Source organism: Hordeum vulgare, chromosome 4H (assembly GCF_904849725.1).
Source record: "Hordeum vulgare subsp. vulgare chromosome 4H, MorexV3_pseudomolecules_assembly, whole genome shotgun sequence".
Taxonomy (NCBI): Eukaryota; Viridiplantae; Streptophyta; class Magnoliopsida; order Poales; family Poaceae; genus Hordeum; species Hordeum vulgare.
The window spans coordinates 339230108-339250740 of NC_058521.1; the positions used below are offsets into that span (position 1 = coordinate 339230108).

Here is a 20633-nt window from a genome sequence, read left to right on the forward strand (position 1 = left end):
CATTATCCCTCTAATAATTATTGATTTGCAACACGTACCTTCCTGATGTGTGTGGTTTTAGGTCTTAGATCTCGTCATCGTGTCCTGCGCATCCCTTGCAACAATGCTTGACATGTCCTGGTAAAAAGAAAAAAAAACAATGCTCGACATGTCTTATGTAGGTTACACGGAGATTAACCAGAGTTATTTTGACAGTATAGATTAACCGAAATTAATGGATAGGAAGAACTGGATTTGATTCGAAGACGTGCTCCCTACCCTGCCGGCCTTCACATCCGGCTTCCCCTCCTTTCTCTTCGGTCCCCCCCCCCCCCCCAATCGAATCGCATCGTCTTCTTCTCGCCTACTGTCTCCTTGCCTCCTCTGCCCCCGTCCTTACCTTCCCTCCGCCGCGTTCTATCCGCATCCGCATCACGGGCCTCGCCGCTCTGTCGGTGCCTCAGAAGCCGGTGCGCCGTCAGAGGAGGAGGATTCGTGGAGGACTGGATGGAGGTGGGTGAGATGGACGACGTGCTGGCGGTGGGAGAGCAGGTCATCAGCAGCAGGGGCGGCTCCGTGCTCGGGAAGAAGACCATCCTCAAGAGTGACCACTTCCCCGGCTGCCAGAACAAGCGCCTCACCCCGCACATCGACGGCGCGCCCAATTACCGGCAGGTTACTTGCGTACACCCTAATATCGTCTCCACCTCCTCTGAATTGTACGATTTCCTGGCCCCATTCCCCGAATTTTCGAGGAAATCGTGCCAATTTGGGAGCGTGGTTGGTTGGCTCTTTTTTCCTGACCACCCCCCCCCCCCCCCCCCCCCCGCGCGCGCAAATCAAAAGGACCTGCTTCTTTTTCTACTCCCTCCGTCCCAAAATTCTTGTATCAGATTTGTTTAGATATGAATGTATCTAGTCAAGTTTTAGTATTTATTATATATCCATTTCTAGACAGAGCTAAGACAAGAATTTTGAGACGGAGGGAGTACTTTGCACATATTGTGCATTAGTAATGCAGGCTTTGAGTTTCAAACACTGATTTTGTGCTTTTGGGTGTTAACTGCTGTTCTTGTGTACAAAATTCATTTGTAATACCTCTCAGTTTTGCATTAATCTAGCTTCCTTTTTGACGGGATTCTGTAAATTCGACATGATGCCTAGGTTTTCAGCATTCTTCAAATCTATTCCATATGTCCGGTCTTCATGCTTTACAAAGGTGTCATGTCATCTACTCATTATCACCATTTTTTCAGGCAGGATCACTGCGTGTTCACGGTGTTGCAATGCCGACAATGGAAGGAATTGTGAATGTGCTAAATCATATTGGGGCACAGAAGAAGGGAAAGCAGACCCAAGTTCTATGGCATAGTCTTCGGGAGGAACCAGTAAGATAACTAATTACCATATTAGAGTCGTTGTGCAAAATATGCAAAACACAATGCTTATCACTTTGGAAACTATGGAAATTTACAATGAGCAAATAATGGATGCTCCGCTGACCAGAATATCAAGGTTCAACTCTCACTGAATAGATGCAAATAAATAGAGAGTGGTAGGGAAGAGGTCTTTCCATGAACATTAAACTTCTTATCTAATGTCTATACATATTATAGAGACTATTTTTCTGTTATATGTTCAATATCTATACAAAATCTATATATTCCGTTAATCGTATCTCAGACTACTGATCCCTGCTTCCCATCAGACTAGTCATGAGCCATAGGATTAGAACTATAGGATCCGTCAGATGGTCCGCTGCAGTCTGGGTTTGCATTAAACCGCATCCGTAAATCACGTAGTACTAGTTATGCAGGCCACTAATTATGTGGGATTAACTGCGAGTCTACACCTATAGTCCTAGGAAATTACTTGGATCTGTAGGAAGCAAATATTTTGGAGGAAACTACTCGCAGATTTGTAGGAAGCAGATCTTTTAACTAATTATTGAAGTCAAATTTGCTTCCTATATATGCAACTAATATATGCTTCCACAATCGGTTGCAATGTCGTGTAATAGTTTCCTTCCTTTACAATAAAATTGGTGTTTCCATTCATCTATTTTTTTTCTGCTGTGCCGAATGCGGTTTTTTGCTTCAATGTAATAAAAGATTATGTTCTACATAACGGGTTATTTTGTTTCAAAAGCATTGCTATCTTGCTTCCATCGACTAGAGAATTGCTTCCAGCTAACCCAATATTAATTTGCTACCATCAAAGAGAAAAGCAACATTAGTTTCAGAAACAGAGCATCTTGTTTCCATCCACTTTAGAATTGCTTTTAACTAAACACCCCCAAAGAGAAAAAGATTTCTAATGTCACTATTACAAATGCTTGAAAAGTTTGAATTTGGTATTTGTTTGACAAGAAAATAAAAACTGCTATCAGATGGAGTATGATTTGATGGACATAGTATGTCTATTTGCTTCCATGCGGCAAACATCCGCTTCAATGAAAATTGGCAATTGCTTTCTACTTGTGTCTATACACCTTGGATGAGGAGACCATAAAATTGACTTCGGCACAGCTTCTTGAGGTGTCGAGCAGCATAGGTTGTGTGCATGCTGTCGTCGGAATCAAGGGATCACGTCCAGTAGCACATCAGTACGTCTATGCCTGCTCTATCATGCAGCCTTCATGGTTCTGGCCTCTTGGGGCTCACGAAAGGGCCAACTTCCAGTATAATACCGCACACTCAATCAACGACGTAGGTTCTGCAGCGGTCTTTGAGGCATAAAACTGCATCATTGAAACGAATTGCCGCAAAATGACTCTTAAAAAACTCATGGGTTCCCTCTACTTCATGATGCTTACTGAAAAGGAATAATTTTAGATGTACATAGCAAATATAACCATATGTTGCTTGCAACAGAAACTGGAAGAATGAAAAATAAGGAAGAAAGTATATTGGATTATGGGTCGCATCCTTCATCAACAAAAGAAATCTGGCTCAAAAACTTGATTCTATTCCTTCAAATTAAGATCAGCAATGTACTACTTCCGTTCCTAAATATTTATCTTTTTAAAGATTCAACTACGGAGCAAAATGACTGAAGTTATACTCTAAATTATGTATATATACATCCGTATGTAGTCTATAGTGAAATATCCAAAAAGAAAAATATTTAGGAACGGAGGGCGTATGTTATGACCAGAGGCCCAGTTAGCCAAACTGGCCCAGTTATCTTAATAATATTAGGGGCTTAGCCCAGTTTATTTATTATAGCCTAGGGAACTTATATATAGTCATGTAATCAACACTTTTGAGATTAAGCAAAGATCAATCTATTTTGATCGGCTCCAACTAGGAGCCGGTGCCCTAACCCTAGACGCCTCTTCCATCGCGCCGCCCCCCCATTCGTGCGAGACGGCGCCCCTGCGCCGGCGACCACAACCGATCCTCTCTTTCCCCTACAACCTTCGGCCAAGACCCGGTAGAACCCTAGTTTCTAGCAGTTTGGTATCAAGTAGCTTCGGTGCGATCATGTCTTCGCCGTCGCCCACCTCAACCCTCCCGCTGCCGACCGCCACAACCGTCCCGCTGGCCACCACGGCCGGCACCCCTTCTCTGCCGGTGTCGGTCACCTACGCCGCGTCGGTTCCCACCGTCTTCACACCGGAGGAAGTCACCGCAGCGCTCCGTGATCTCGCCACCGCGGTCCAGGGCATCCGCCTCTACTTGGCTGGGCCCTACGGGCCGCCGTCGGCCGCGCCACCGGGCCTCTGCCACTGGGCCGCTGCTCCTGCCGTGGCAGCCGCCGCACCCGACGGCCTCCGCGGCGCTCGCTGGGCTGTTGCAGCCCCAGCTGCAGCCGCTTCCTGCCTCCAACCCGCCCTGGCTGCAGTGGCCGTCGCCGACCCTTGCGGCCTCCGCCGCGCCCGTTTCCCCCCTGCAGCTGCAGCCCCCCCCCCCCCCCCCCCCCGCCGATCCACTCCGGGCTGGCTACGACCGTGCCAGTGGGAGTCCCGTTCCACCAGGTCCCGTTCCCGCCGTCACCGCTTCCGGCCTGGTTGGCCGGGTCGTCACCGCAGCCGGCGCCCGCCCTGCAGTATTGTGGGCCATCCAGCTCCGCGGGTCCCTACGCCGGCCTCGACGGGCAGCCATTTCACGGGGGACCTCGTGCGTCCACCGACCCGACGCCGCCCCCCATGCTGCTCCACACCGCCGACCCGTACGACCATGACGGTCATACTCAAACACCGCCACGCTTCGCCAAACTCGACTTCGCCACCTTCGACGGCACCGAGGACCCCCTCAACTGGCTTAATCAGTGTGAGCAGTTCTTTCGGGGGCAACGCACGCTCGCATCGGATCGCACCTGGCTTGCCTCATATCACCTCCGAGGCGCCGCGCAGACGTGGTACTACACCCTCGAGCAGGACGAGGGCGGCATGCCCCCATGGGAGCGCTTTCGCGAGCTCCGTCTCCTTCGCTTCGGGCCGTCGATACGCGGGAGCCGGCTGGCGGAGCTTGGCCGACTCCCCTTCACCTCCACGGTGCAGGACTTCGCCGACTGCTTCCAAGCCCTGGCGTGCCACGCGCCTGGCGTGACGGCCCGTCAGCGGGTCGAGCTCTTCGTCGGCGGTCTGCCGGATCATATTCGCGTGGACGTGGAGCTTCAGGGACTGCAGGACATCCAGACCGCCATGTACTATGCCCGCGCATTGGAGCAGCGTGCGGTGGCTATGCAACAGACGTTCCCGGCTCAGGCACCTCGCCCACCCCCTTAGCCGGCTATGTCTGCACCCAGCCGGCCTGACCAGCCGGCGACAGGGACTCCCGCCACGGCAGCAACTCGATCGTTCCGTCGGCTAACCCCGGCCGAACAACACGAGCGTCGTCGACAGGGGTTATGTTTCAACTGCGATGAGCCCTACGTGCCAGGCCACGTCTGCCCGCGCCTCTTCTACCTGGAGGCAGACGACTATGTCGCGGCGGATACAGCTCCCTTCGAGCTTGCCGAGGTGGCGGCTCCGGCGTCAGCCACCGCTCTCGTGGTCTCCCTCCATGCCCTTGCCGGCATACGAGTGGAAACAATGATGTTGTTGCCAGTGATGGTTAATGGGGAGCGCCTCTTAGCTCTCCTGGACACGGGCTATACGCACAACTTCCTGCCCGCGTCTACTATGCGTCGCCTGGCCCTCCAGTCGACGGGCGGCGAGCAACTCCGAGTTACCGTGGCTAACGGTGACCGTCTCCACTGCAACGGAATTGCGCAGCAGGTTCCCATCCTCATCGGCGACGAGTCCTTCGCCATCACGTGCGTTAGCATCGACTTGGGCGACTACGACTTCATCCTCGGCGTGGACTTCTTGCGGACGCTCGGACCCATCCATTGGGACTTCGACGCACTGACCATGACTTTTTGGCGTCAAGGGCGCATGGTGCAGTGGAAGGGCGAGGGTGGCACTTCTCCAGTAGTTCCCTCTCAGCTGTCGACCGCCATAGCAGCCTCTGAGTCGCCCCTGTTGGCTCCTCTCCTGCAGCGGCACGACGAACTTTTACCGGTGCTCCTTGTTCACAAGCCCGAGGGCTCGTGGCGTTTCTGCCTCGATTACCGTGCTCTCATTGCCACGACGACGAGGGTCAATTTTCCTATACCGGTCGTGGAGGAGCTCCGGGAAGAGCCGCCAGGGCCACGCTTATTCCCTACGCTCGATTTGCGTTCTGGCTACCATCACGATCACTTCGAGTTTTTGGTGATGCCTTTCGGTCTCTTCAATGCGCCGGCGACATTCCAGGCCTTGATGCACGACGTACTTCGGACCAGCTCAACCCTCCGAAGGCACCTTGGGAGCAGCTCAAGGAGTTCCGCCAACATTTTCTAGATGTCCAGCTCGAGGATGAGCTGTTTGCGCAGGCGGGGAGAAATGTTATGACCAGAGGCCCAGTTAGCCAAACTGGCCCAGTTATCTTAATAATAGGCTTAGCCCAGTTTATTATAGCCTAGGGAACTTATATATAATCATGTAATTAGCACTTTTGAGATTAAGCAAAGATCAATCTATTTTGATCGACTCCAACTAGGAGCCGGTGCCCTAACCCTAGACGCCTCTTCCATCGCGCCGCCCCCCATCCATGCGAGATGACACCCCTGCGCCGGCGACCACAGCCGATCCCCTCTTTCCCCTACAACCTCCGGCCAAGACCCGGTAGAACCCTAGTTTCTACCAGCGTACATGGGAATTTTAGGAAGCATGGGCTTTTTTGCTATCAAGTACAAACAATATGAAGCACGAAAATGAAGCAAATTTATGTGGTGTAGAAGCACAACTTTAAAAGGATGAACCAAACGAAACAAAGACAAGGTGAGGCATCAGAACAATAATACTTATGAATAAAATGTATGCACTGCCAAAGCACAATTATACGTATGAAGCATGTAGATTTGGTAGCTCCGTATTAACGCAAGTCTTAACAACTGTTGCATAAAAATTGGAAGCATAGAAAACGATGCTATCTCAAATGAATGATCTCAATCGGAAGCATACAAATTTGGAGATGTAAATTAGAACCAAATTAGTCAGCAAAGTGATGATTGAGTAAATTTATACATACCAAATTGAGATGAAAATTAATGGATCAACTAGGGGAGATGAGAAGAGATGAGGGCCGATTTCATACAGATTGGCGATGCTCATATCATAGTTGGGAAGAAGGGACGTCGTTGATGCTTCACTTTTGAGAGTCTGAGCAGACAACTAGGTTCACGACAGCGCATTAGGGAGATGGGATGGAGGAGCAAAATCACACACAGAACTGCGAGCTTCTCACCAAGAAGACCACCATGATCGCTTCAAGGGAGCACCACACTGGACTGGATGGTGCTACGGCTACATGCAGATGGGGAGCTACTTCCATACCTGCTGAGTGCTGACTCGTCCATGAGAGCACGCTGCTCGCCTACTGAAAGAAGAAGCCCGCAGGGCTCGTCGGCAACGCGGTGACGAACGGAGATCATCGGATCGGAGTGGAGACGACTGCGATGGGAGTGGAGGAAGGAATTGGGGGCAACGGGTGCGGAGGAACGGGATGCGGGATTTGTGGAGATCGTGAGTTTTTTGCGGTGTGATTCGATCTATTGGAACAATAAATGCAAGGATTATGGACCGTGAGATGGAAAAAGAATCAACGGCGACAAAAGAGTCTGATGATTGAGAGATTCCAGACGTCTGAGCTAAAGCGTTTCCCATACATATTATAGAGACTATTTTCTGTTATATGTTTAATATCTATACAAAATCTATATATTCCGTTAATCGTATCTCTATCTCTTTTCCATAGAGGCCTTTGACTTCAATTTTTTTGGTTTATCTTAGACACATGTCTAAACAATATGTATTTTTCAAAATTTGTTGTGGTTTTAGCTGCATCTTGCTTAAATTTGAAATTTCAGTGAAGTGTCTCTTGAACAGGTTATACCATGTATGCTCTAACTCTTGTGTTATGTCTTCTCATGTTATCAGATTTAGTAATACATGTTTTTCCACTAATGTTACACAGGTCATCTATATCAATGGCCGCCCTTTTGTTCTACGAGATGCCGAAAGACCCTTCTCAAACCTTGAATATACGGTTTGCTGCGATACCTGGCTTTGATAATTATCTTTGCGTGCATTTTCTGATAATTTATGGTTTCCCAAGTTTACTAGTTATGTTACAATCTCATTATTGTCTTATATTGGACATAGTTGTCTTAGTTAAACTTCCAGTGGAAGTTCTGACGTAAATGTCCTTATACCAATGCTATTGCTTTGATTAAAGAGATTCTGGCGTTTTGGTGCAGAGGTATTAAGTACAACTTCTTAGGGATTCCTGTGGATTTGTGTATTTCCAGTCACACGTAGCCATGCCATAGAAGATACCTTCTAGCTAATATTATGTCAGCGTACCTGACATAGGGGGCCCGCAAGGCAGCGACGACCCCCAGGCCCACACTGTCCAACGGCCCGCACGGTCCAGGCACCCCAACCCGCGCTACCACGGGCCATCGTGGGCCAACTGAAGCTCGGGCGCTCGCTACTTAACCTGCGACGCTGAGAGGAGAAGGCATCCAGTGGATCACGGCAACGACGGCGGCTACCTCACCTGTTCTTCCTCTCCCCCAATTCCCCTCCTTCAAATTCGTGTATCCTCCCCTCTAATAGCTACTTGTGAACCGAATTTGTGAGCTATATCAGTGGATCGAGTAATTCCGGTGTTGATACCCTATCATCTGGTATCAGAGACCAGTTTGCCGCTTCCTGCACCTCGATCTGGCGCATCTGATCGAGACGCGGGCGCTCCGTCAAGCTCGCGAGTTGCTGGATGCCATGGATCCGAGCGTCTCCGCCTTCCTCAGCCAGTTCGAGACCAGGATCGAAGCCGCAATCGAAGCCAACACAAAGGCCTAGCAGACCACGACGGCCGAAATCGACTATCTCCTCGCCTGGAGGCCCGATCTCGAGCGCCGCGTCACCGATCTGGGCGAAGCGGTCACGAAGCTGCAATTCGCGCGACCGGCAACCTTTCCGGGGTCCGATCCCGCTGCGATGGCTGATCAAGTGGGGGCAACGCGTTCCCACGGGCCCGATGGCCACGACGATATCCATCTGCAATGGGGCCCGCGGCGGCGTCCCTGGTGACACCGTCGCTGCTCCCGACAAAAGGTCAGCTCGAAGCCCATTCTCCTGTGATCCCTTTATCGCCGTTCTCTCACGCCAGTCAGATGCTCGCCGGCCTCGGCCAAGCACATCCCTCTGTCTCGTTTCCGCAGTTTGCGGGCGAGAACCCAAACCTCTAGAAAACGCCGTGCGAGCAGTATTTCTCCATGTTTGGCATCACTTCATTTTGGGTCCCGATGGCAACGCTCAACTTCTCGGTCCTGCAGCCATTTGGTTGCAATCCATACAGAACCGCTTGGGCGAGTTCGATTGGGACTCATTCATGACCTTGCTGTGCACAAGGTTCGGCCGCGATCGCCATCAGATGCTGATTCGGCAGTTGTACATAGTGCGGCAATCGTCAACCGTGGCTGATTACATAGAGAAATTTGAACTCATTACCAAACCATGGCTGATTACATAGAGAAATTTGAACTCATTACCAATCACTTGAATTCGTATTCTGATTCCTTACATCCTTTCTATTTTCTCACTCGGTTTGTTGAGGGCCTGAGAATCAGACTCGCACCGTGAGAGGAACACAAAACTGCCTTTCAAACCCACCAAGGCCATTTCGAGTTCAAGGTGGTCTCCTTCGGACTCGCAGGTGCACCAACGACATTCGGGGGGCAATGACAACAACCCTCAAACCCCTCAACGGTGTCTTTGTGTTCCACTTGTTCGACGACATTTTGGTTTTCAACGTAACCTTGTCGGACCACGTCATTCATCTGCGGCAAGTCCTACAACTACTCTGCTAGGACAGATGGAATGTCAAACTCAGCAAGTGTGCTTTCAGTCAAACAACAGATCTCATATCTCGGCCACACCATTAGCACAGAGGGCGTGTCCACCGAACCTTCCAAGATTGCCGCAGTGGTCAACTGGACAACACCTACGGATGTCAGGGAGTCCGTAGTTTCCTGGGTCTTGCAGTCTACTACCGCCGATTCGTCAGGAACTTCGGCGTGATTGCACGACCTCTATTCAACCTGCTCAAGAAGGGCGTTTCGTTTCTCTGGACTCCCATCACTGACAATACATTTCAGGTGCTCAAACAACAGCTGGTCTCAGCCCTTGTGCCGGCCCTTCCCAACTTCAAGCAGCCATTCACAGTTGAGAGGGACGCCAGCGACCGCGGCATTGGAGCCATCCTGCAGCAGCAAGGGCACCCGATTGCGTTCATGAGCAAGGCGCTCAGCCCACGATATCAAGGCCTGTCCACTTACGACTGGGAATACCTGGCAATCATCGTGGCTGTTGACCAGTGGTGTCCCTATTTGCAGCATGCGGAGTTCGACATCCTGACCTATCAAAAGAGCTTGGTCCATTTGGAGGAGCAGCGCCTCACGACATTATGGCAATAAAAGGCTTTCACCAAGCTGCTCGGCCTACACTATCGCATCCGCTACAAAAAGGCATTGAGAATGCTGGCGTTGACGTGTTGTCGTGAGCCAACCCCTCGGACAAGCTGGCAGCTATCACATCGTGTCAGCCGGCCTGGCTCGAGGACGTTGCCAACAGTTACATCAACAATCTGCACGCCGAGCATTTACTGGGGCAACTGGCCGTGGGGGAAGACCCAAAAGGGCGTTTCTCATTGCAGCAGGGCATCCCGTGCTTCCGTGGCAAGATCTGGCTGGGAGTTAACACTGGAATCCAACAGAAGATCATCTCAGCCTTTCACGACAGCCCCGTGGGCGGGCACTCGGGTTTCCCTGCGACCTATCGGCACATCCGCTGCCTCTTCGCTTGGCCTAAGATGAAGACACATGTCCTACAATACGCCCGTTGCCGTCAAGTATGTCAACAGGCCAAACCAGATCGCGCTGCGTCCCCGGGACTGCTCCTACCACTGCCTATACCAGACCAGTCGTGGGAGATGATATCGATGGACTTCATAGACGGTCTGCTGCAGTCTAGTAAGTTTAACTGTTTGCTCGTCGTTGTGGACAAACGCACCAAGTTCGCATACTTCCTTCCGCTGGCTCAGTCATACACAACAACATCAGTCGCTTAGCTTTATCTGCATCAAATATACAAGATTCACGGACTGCCGGGGGCAATCATATTAGACAGGGATCCAGTTTTCACCAGTCACTTCTGGCAAGAGCTGTTCCGTGGCGCGGGCAGAGAACTCAGATTGAGCACAACAAACCACCCACAAACTGATGGTCAAACCGAATGTGTTAATCAGTGCGTCGAAACTTTTCTTCGCTGCTTCACGCAGTCGTGCCCGCGGCGATGGAGCTTTTGGATTCCCCTCGCCCAGTTTTGGTACAACACCACCCACCACTCGGCCATTGGGACGACTCCTTTCAAAGCCATGTTTGGGTATGAACCTCGGCATTGGGGATTCACGGTTGCTATAGTTTGTTCAATGAACCTCGGCATTGGGGACTCACGGTTGCTATAGTTTGTTCAATGAACCTCGGCATTGGGGACTCACGGTTGCTATAGTTTGTTCAATCCCAGCTCTTCAATCCTGGCTCGACGAGCGTCCTCTGGTTCAAGACCTACTTCAACAACACGTCAACAGAGCTCAGCAGATTATGAAGGAACACGATCATTTCGAACCTTCTCTGTCGGCGAACAAGTCTTCCTCAAGCTCCAACCGTACATCCAAACTTCAGTTGCGCCATGGGCAAATCACAAGCTGGCCTTCAAGTACTATGGGCCATTCCCGATTGTCGCCAAGATCAACGACACCGCGTTCAAGCTCCATCTGCCCCCACAAGCCACAGTGCATACGGTGTTTCACGTGTCGCTGCTTCGTCTCGCCCTACTTCCGGGTATGACAGTTGAACCACAACTCCCACATTGCTTTGACGATCTTGCTGTTCCTATAGCTATACTGGAAACTCGCTGGCGCAAGCACAAAGATGGTGTTCGCGAACAAGTCAAGATCCAATGGTCCAACTCTTCGGCATTGGGACCTACCTGGGAAGACAAGGCAAGTCTCTTCGCGCGCTTCCCACATGCAGAGGCTTGGGGGCAAGCCTCCTCCCAAGCGGAGGGGGATGTCAGCATACCTGACATAGGGGGCCTGCAAGGCAGCGGCGATCCCCAGGCCCACACTGTCCAACGGCCCGCACGGTCCAGGCACCCCAACCCGCGCTACCACGGGCCAGCGTGGGCCAACTGAAGCCCGGGCGCTCGCTACTTAACCCGCGACGCTGAGAGGAGAAGGCATCCAGTGGATCACGGCAACGCCGGCGGCTACCTCACCTGTTCTTCCTCTCCCCCGATTCCCCTCCACCAAATTCGTGTATCCTCCCCTGTAATAGCTACCTGTGAACCGAATTTGTGAGCTATATCAGTAGATCGAGTAATTCCGGTGTTGATACCCTATCATATTAATCCTTGACCTTTGCTAATATAATACAGGGAATCAACCGGGAGAGAGTGGAGCAGATGGAGTTTCGTTTGAAAGAAGATATTCTTCAGGAAGCTTCAAGGTACATTACTAGCAAGATAAACTACGTTTCTGTTCACATTAAGTCCAGCAGTTTTTTATAATGGAATATTTGATGGGGCAGATATGGGAATAAGATTCTAGTTACTGATGAGCTGCCGAATGGTCAGATGGTGGACCAGTGGGAGTCAGTGATATCCGATACAGTTAAGACTCCACTTGAGGTAACTCCATGGTTGATGATTTAGAATATACCTCTTACTTCTCCTTGGTATTTTTGAAAAAACTTAATTCATCTGCAGGTCTATGAGGAGTTACAACATCAAGGATACCTTGTTGATTACGAGCGTGTTCCTATTACCGATGAGAAAGCTCCGAAGGAAGGGGATTTTGATAACCTGGTTAGTTTTATATGCCACAGTTAGGTTCTCCACCTAACTTCTCATCCCAATGTCTTCACTTTATTTGCTGTAAAATTGAACCTTCACTCGTCCAGGTTGCCTGTCTACCATGAGATCTGTGTGCTAGTCACACTATTTCTTTATGCTTTAATTTTCAACTCTTGTGACACAGTTAATAGGAAACACATTTAGCAGGGATTGTATTCTGCAGACAATCAGCTATTGTAACGATGAAAATACTGAGATTGGAAAGTATGTACATATAATTAAATTTCCTTTGATGTGTCTAACAGGTACGTCGAATCTCTGAAGTTGATATGGAGACTGAAATTGTATTTAATTGTCAAATGGGGAGGGGACGGACTACCACCGGTATGGTCATATCTACTTTGGTTTACCTAAATCGGATAGGAGCTTCAGGTGAGCGCCCTTGTTACCAGCTTGTTATCAATATAGAACTGGTCAAGATATAATGCTCCACATGCACAATTATATGATCGTCAAATGTTTTGAGTTTTCACGAGATTATTTAGTACTTATATACTGATGGCAACTGAAAGCCTGCTTGTTGTGTACTTGTCTGACTATATGGTTACCACATTATGTGCTTATAGTTCACACCTATACTTGGATTTCCAGATATTTAACGTGTGGGGTGCTTTCTGCTGCAGGTATCCCAAGGACAAGTTCAATTGGGAAGGTTTTCTATGCTGGAAATGATGTAGATGACTACAGTCCTAGCTCAGAAGAAGCAATTCTCAGAGGAGAATATGCTGTCATTAGGAGCTTAGTCCGAGTTCTTGAGGCAATAACCTGAATATGTTAAACTGTTCTCCTTTTAACTTAGTTTCTCTCAGTAGTGACTTTGTGTCTGATATTTATGCAGGGTGGTGTTGAAGGCAAAAGACAAGTGGACAAAGTTATTGATAAATGTGACTCTATGCAGGTATGCCGTTTTATATTCTGATAATTCAATGCAAGCAGCCTTATCAAATTGTTTCATGTTTGTGCTTGCTGTCCTTGTGAACAGAACCTGAGAGAAGCTATTGCGACCTACCGCAATAGCACTCTTCGGCAACCTGATGAGATGAAACGGGAGGCATCACTTTCCTTCTTTGTGGAGTACTTGGAACGTTATTACTTCCTCATATGTTTTGCTGTCTATGTACATTCTGTGAGCTCTGCTCACCAAGCAACATCTTCAGGAGTTAGTTTTTCTGATTGGATGAGAGCAAGACCTGAACTGTACAGCATTCTTCGAAGGTGAGCCATGGTACTTCCGCATACGAATGCCAACAGTTCATAGCTTGTAAGAGTGTATCTAGCACGAACTTTGTTTCCTTTGAGACACAAGACAAGTCTTAAATTTTTACCATCCTTGTTATGCCACTTCATTGAATAGTGGGTTGACTGGATATTCAAAGAACTGCTATCTGCTTACTTCAGTGCAATTTTTTCTTTGTAATTTTTTCTTTTGTAGTTTATTTCGAATGATTGCTAGGTCACACTGACACTTCTACTAGGCAGTCTCCATGTCCAAGACATTGGTGCTTGAGTGTCGAGTCATGTAGTAACTATGTCTCCTATCAAACAGTTAATGCCATGTCAGTTTAGCATTTTTTCCTCGAGTTATCGTCTTGCTATAAGAATGAAGCCAACGATTAATTGGCATCAATAAAGAATGAAGGCCAAAGACTTATCTGATGAAGCTAGTGTCAATGTTTGACATATGTTTAATAACTGGACACAACTCCATCGCTCTGGTATATTTGATGAGTTTTATGCAGGATTGCTATTTTGAATAAATACATAACTGCAACTTGTTGACTTTTGGTAAGCCACTTTGTGATTTACATCAACTAAAATTAATAGGTATTGGTAAAAAGTGTTGAAATCGAGAGGAAGAGCAGTACCTCGCGTGAGTTGGTGTCCCGCGTGTGTGTGTGGCGGCTCCAGATGGGAACGGGATGGCTTGGAGCCTCCTTCCAGGTCAGTCCCTTTACATGGGCTTGGGCCCTAAGAGATAAGTGGATGGGCTGGGCCCATACCGGTTCAACACTCCCCCTCAAGATGGGTGGTAGATATCTATCATTTCCATCTTGTCACGTGCCAAGTTACAGTTCTTTGTTCCCAACCCCTTTGTCAAACAATCTGCAAACTGTTGCCCATAACCGACACGAGTAAGGCTAATGATCCCGGCATCAAGTTTCTCCTTAATGAAGAAGCGTTCAATTTCCACATGCTTTGTCCTATCATGTTGAACTGGGTTATTACGATGGCTATAGTTGACTGATTGTCACACCACACCTTCAAGGGTCCCTTATCAGAAGTTTCAACTTGCTCGGTAGGTACTTCACCCAGAACATCTCACACAACCCTTGGGATAATGCTCTATACTCACACAACCCTTGGGATAATGCTCTATACTCAGCTTCTGCTGTTCGTCTAGACACGATCGGCTGTTTCTTGCTTCTCCATGACACCAAATTTCCTCCCACAAACACGCAGTAGCCAGAAGTTGATCTTCTATCATCTTGACAACTGACCCAGTCAGAGTCACTATATCCATCCACCTCAAGATGTCCACTCTTCCCAAACCACAATCCTTTACCCGGAGTCCCCTTCAAGTATCTTAGGATTCTGTGCACAATGTCAAGATGCCCACTCCTTGGTTCATGCATGTATCTGCTCACCACCCCCATAGCATATGTAATGTCAGGCCTGGCATGACACAAGTACAACAACCTCCCAACCAATTTCTGATAATCTTCCTTATTCACTAGCTCTCCTGATTGTGCTGTCACTTGGTGATTTTGTTCAATCGAAGTAGGGGCAGTACGGCATCCCATCATGCCCACGTCACTCAAGAGATCCAAGGTGTATTTTCATTGGCACAAAGAGATTCTCTTCTCTCTCCGAGCCACTTCAATGCCAAGAAAGTATTTTAGGTTACCCAAATCCTTTACCTCAAACTCCTTGCTCAAACAACCCTTCAGTCTCTCTATTTCCTCCTTATCATATCCAGCGATGATAATGTCATCCACATAAACAACAAGAATGGTGATCTTCCAATCAGAGTGCTTGTAGGACATCGTGTGGTCACCGTTACACAGACCAACCTATCAAACCATGGCCTTGGTGATTGCTTCAGTCCATACAAGGATTTCTTCAGCCTGCATACCTTCCCCGTAGTCTCCGAAGTACCAAAACCTGGTGGTATCTCCATGTACACTTTTTCCTGCAACTCACCATGCAAGAAGGCATTCTTGACATCTAATTGATGCAACTTCCACCCAAAGTTTGCAGCACAGGAGACCAATATCCTTACTGTGTTCATCTTTGCCACGGAAGAAAACGCCTCATCATATTCAATTCCATAAGTTTGACTATATCCACTGGCGATCAATTTGGCCTTATACCGTTCCACCTTCCCTTTAGGATTCTACTTCACTGTATAGGTCCACTTACAACTCACTGCTTTCTTTTCTGCCGGCAATGTGGTTAGCACCCATGTCTTGTTTTTCCTTAGTGCTTCCAACTCTTCTATCATCACTTCACGCCACTTCGGATCTTGCTTTGCAGCCTTCCAATCCTTTGGAATTGACACAGTTTGAAGGGAGGCAACAAACGCCTTATATGAGGGTGACAAAACCTTATAAGACACAAAATTGCCAATATCAAGATCATCACAAGCATCATCCTTCGGTAGAGCCTTCCTTGCTATTTCACCCTTTCTTGCCGCTTCATGTGTAGCCTTTCGCAATGTAATTGGCAGCTCCACTGTGTCAGATGAGCTTGTCTCACTGTCTTGCTGCTGCCCCTGCACTCTTGCCTCACTGCATTGCTGCTCCCCCTGCACTCTTGTCTCACTGCCTTGCTGCTCCCCTTGCACATGTGGTTGTCGTCGAGAGTGCACCAGGGTGTTCGTCTGCCATCGATCCCGAACAGGAAGCTGGAGATTACCAATCTGAATGAAACCCACTGTTGGCTGAACCTGGACCTGCACATCACCATCGGTGAGAGTACCAACCGGAATTGTACCCACAATTGGCTGGACTTGAGCATGTACGTCCTCATCAGTTTTAGTGCCCATAGAATCATTCTGAGAATGAGATACAACCTTCTCTTGACCATCCTGCACAGAGTGTAAGTAGTCAAGCTCTGCAAACAAAATATTTAGGTCTGTCGGTCCACCATAGAATGGCTCAGACTCCCTGAAAGTGACATCCATACTTATAAATCGGCGTTTCTCAGAGAGACACCAACATTTGTATCCCTGTTGACCCGAAGCATAGCCCAGAAAAACACACTTCACTGCCCGCAGATCTAGCTTCCCAACAGAATGTCGGTGGTCACGAACAAAGCAAGTACTGCCAAACAACTTTGGGGGAACAACAAACTTATTTTCTCCAAACAACAATTCACACGGCGATTTCATGCCGAGTATCCTTGAAGGTGTCCGGTTGATCAGGTATGTGGCTGTCGTAACTGCTTCACTCCACAAAAACATGGGCACATTCATGGTAAACATCAACGACCGAGCAACCTCAAGAATATGTCGATTCTTCCTTTCTGCCACTCCATTCTGAAAGGGGGGGGGGGAGGGGGTGTTCGGACAAGAAGTTTGATGAAGAATCCCTTGGTCAGACAAGAAGGCACCAAAGGTGTTGTTCACATACTCTGTGCCATTGTCAGTCCTGATCACCTGCACCTTCACCTTAAACTGGTTCTTTACCAAGGCATGGAAATCCTGAAAAGAGTTGAATGCCTCATTCTTATGACGCATCAAATAAATCCAAGTCATACGAGTATAGCAGTCAATAAAGGTAACAAAGTACTTCATTCCATTCACTGACACAACTAGGCTTTTCCATACATCCGAATGAATGAACATAAAAGGAGATATGCTCCTAAGCCCCTTACTCACATATGTAGCTCTTGTGTGTTCTGCATATTCGCAAGCATCACATGTCAGCTTGCCCTTGTCTATTCCATACATAACATCCGGAAATATTCTACTCATTTTATCAAACGAGGCATCTCCCATCCCGCAGTGATGAATCATCGCCTGCTTCTCCTTGTCCTTCATGGTCGCAACATAAATCAAGTCTGGCTGCACCCTCTGGTCCATATACCAAAGCCCCCTACGTCTGGTGCCAGTCCCAACCGTCTGCCTTGTTTGTCGCTCCTGAATCTCGCAACCGAATTTGTCAAGGATCACATGATGGTCTATTTGATTGATGAGAGCACAGAAAGAGACCAAATTGACATGAAAAGCTGGCACATGTAAAATTAAGGATAGGGAGATGGTTGGAGTGCACTTTACTGTACCAACTCCAATGACAGGCTGTTTTGTGCCATCAGCAGTTTGTATAGTGCCCGTGTGAGAAGGAGGATGCTTATTGATAGATTCAAACAAGCAGGATTTGCCCACAACATACCTAGATGCTCCAGAGTCTAGAACCCATTCTACACCATTCTCATTAGCAGCAAGAGATGCCTTTTCCAGACTATATTCATTAGTGGAGGTCCAGTGAGCACAATCTCCATAGTGATTCAAGCCTGCAGTTTGGAGCTGTGATATGAAAGCATGAAGCCCCTCCAACTCAGCCCTCAACTTAACGGTCTGAGCATCCTTCTCATGTGTCGCCCCCTCGGCTGTTTCCTTGCCAGCCTGGATTTCCTCCACCTTCCTCTTGAGGCTTTCCAATTCCTCCCTCAGCCTCCCAACCTCTGCTAGTCTTGTTGTATTCCTTCTCTGACCCTGCACTGGCCTTCTCTACACTGTCCTCACCACTCTTCTGTGACTCCACATCACCCCTTTTCATGTCATCATTCACTAGATTCCTTGACTGCATAGAGAGCACCAGCCGCAGCTATGGTATCACCCATCTCCTTCAGAACAACAGCATCCTTGGCGCTGCCAGCAGCACCATCGGCCCCTGCAAAACGCGCCTCCATAGTCCAAGACCGCACCCCATGCCGACTTCCTGCTCCATCAGGAAGAGCCTCTCCTTGAGCGTGAGGCTCTCCTCCTCAAGCCCTTCTCCTCTATAATCAGCAGCAGCAGCTCCCAACACACAACACCTAGTCCACCTACAGCAGCAGCAGTATTGTCCCCTTCACCTTCGGAAAACAACAGCAAGGCAGCCGCAGCACACTCCACAAGTAGCCCCCTTTCTTCCTCGCACAAGCAGCAGCAGCTCAGCAATCTTCCAGAAACAGCACAAGGGCAGCAGCAACTGCAGTTCCTCCTCTGCTCAGCAGCATCAACTCCCCGCCGCAGCTTGACTCGCACGCAGCCCAATTTCACCGCCGCCTTCTTCCTCCTCCTCTTCTTCTCGCTGCAGCCGCCTGCACAGCTAGCAGCGACCATCCTCGGCCGCCTCCTGCGCAGCTAGTCACCCCCAAGCAGGACAAGAGGAAGCAGCTTCCTCAAGCCCAGCTGCGCCGCTGCCGCACACACAGCCTCCTCTCTCGCGTGATCCCCCCCCCCCCCCCCCCCACCTCGCCGTCGCCTGGCTCGATACCATGTTGAGATCGAGAGGAAGAGCAGTACCTCCCGTGAGTTGATCTCCCGTGTGTGTGTGGCGGCTCCAGATGGGAACGGGTTGGAGCCTCTTTACATGGGCTTGGGCCCTAAGAGATAAGTGGATGGGCTGGGCCCATACCGGTTCAACAAAAAGGTTAACATGTTGTACACTCTTCTGGCGCCATATTCCTTGATGGTTATATTCTACTCCCTCCGTTCCAAAATAATTGTTGCAGATTTAGTACTAAATTAGTACAAAATTTGTACTAGATCAACGACACTTATTTTGGGACAGGGGGAGTACTTATCAAAGTGTTAAAAATAAAATGGAACGTGCTAATTCAATTCTGATCCAGTTTTGGGCTAAAAAATAGAATTGTTGGTTTTGTTGCAAAAACCTAATTGGGCCAGATTCCAGCTTTTGGCATAAAATTGGAATCATAATTGTTCCAAATATCAGCTAGTTAATAGGCACCTAGGTCAGTTAGTCACTACTTTGTGAGTCAACGAATAGCTGACTAACTGATTTACAGGTCGATTAACTAATTTATCAGCGATTAACTGGAAAATTCGCCTATTTATCCCTACCGAGCACTCGGCTGATATGGTACCAGCTACCGATATCCTGGAACATTGAATGTAACCTTGCATTAGTGATCATCCCCAGCTCACTGATAATAAATTGATAATTTAGGGTCCGTACCAGCTTCTGTAACATTTTTGCACTTTAGTTTAAGAGCATTTCAGAATTCCATATGAGCATTCATTGCAGTTAGCCCTAGCACATAATGCAACTTTCGTGTTCTGTTCACATGGCTCATTACTAATGTGACATAGAAGGAAGAACAAACAAGTCTATATTGCCATGATAAACTATCCGCATGCCACTAATCTGTGAACTTTATCTCTCATTGTAAAACATTAGTAAGAACGCTTTCTGTTGCATAGTTAGTACTCGAGAACACCATATTAAAAAAACTACTTATAATATTACCAGCAAAAAGTCTTTAATTTTCTGTTTGGTTGTTGCATTATTTGACATATCCTGAAAGTCATTTCATATCAATATATTCAGGTTGCTGAGGAGAGATCCAATGGGCGCTCTTGGTTATTCGAGTTCAAAACTCACTCTTCCAAAAATTATTGAATCTGCTGATGGGCGCCCACATGAGATGGATGTTGTTGCTGCCATGAGGAATGGAGAAGTTCTTGGACGTCAAACTGTTTTAAAAAGTGATCACTGTCCAGGGTGTCACAATCTTAATTTGCCTGAAAGAGTTGAGGGTGCACCTAATTTCCGGGAAATTCCGGGGTTTCCAGTCTATGGTGTTGCAAATCCTACTGTTGATGGCATTCGGGCTGTTATTCAGCGAGTTAGTACAAGCAAGGGAAACCGGCCAATACTCTGGCATAATATGAGAGAAGAGCCTGTGATTTATATACATGGAAAACCTTTTGTGCTACGAGAAGTGGAAAGACCGTACAAGAATATGCTTGAGTACACGGTGTGTGCCATTTCCAGTTGCCTCTATGGATTTATGGCAGATATTTGGTGCTATGATTTGTAGTGTTAGTATAACAAAATATTTAAAACTTCATATGGCAATTTTATGTCCAATTTCCATGCATTGCTTCTTCAACATGACTTCATTTTCTGTCTGA

General features: G+C 48.1%; 1 protein-coding gene across 2 annotated transcripts in view; it reads left to right on the top strand.

Annotated features, from left to right (window-relative positions):
* Positions 1–317: 317 nt before the first annotated feature.
* The window catches only part of LOC123448588 (paladin), a 48537-nt gene continuing 28221 nt past the window's right edge, over positions 318–20633 (top strand). For both annotated transcript variants that reach the window (XM_045125540.1, XM_045125542.1), the window contains exons 1-11: positions 318–654; positions 1236–1367; positions 7485–7556; positions 12011–12081; positions 12163–12262; positions 12341–12439; positions 12733–12859; positions 13111–13244; positions 13326–13385; positions 13470–13702; positions 20047–20476. In XM_045125540.1, the coding sequence (XP_044981475.1) occupies positions 487–654; positions 1236–1367; positions 7485–7556; positions 12011–12081; positions 12163–12262; positions 12341–12439; positions 12733–12859; positions 13111–13244; positions 13326–13385; positions 13470–13702; positions 20047–20476 (1626 nt within the window). In that variant the 5' untranslated portion in view covers positions 318–486. The remainder of the gene's footprint in view (positions 655–1235; positions 1368–7484; positions 7557–12010; positions 12082–12162; positions 12263–12340; positions 12440–12732; positions 12860–13110; positions 13245–13325; positions 13386–13469; positions 13703–20046; positions 20477–20633) is intronic.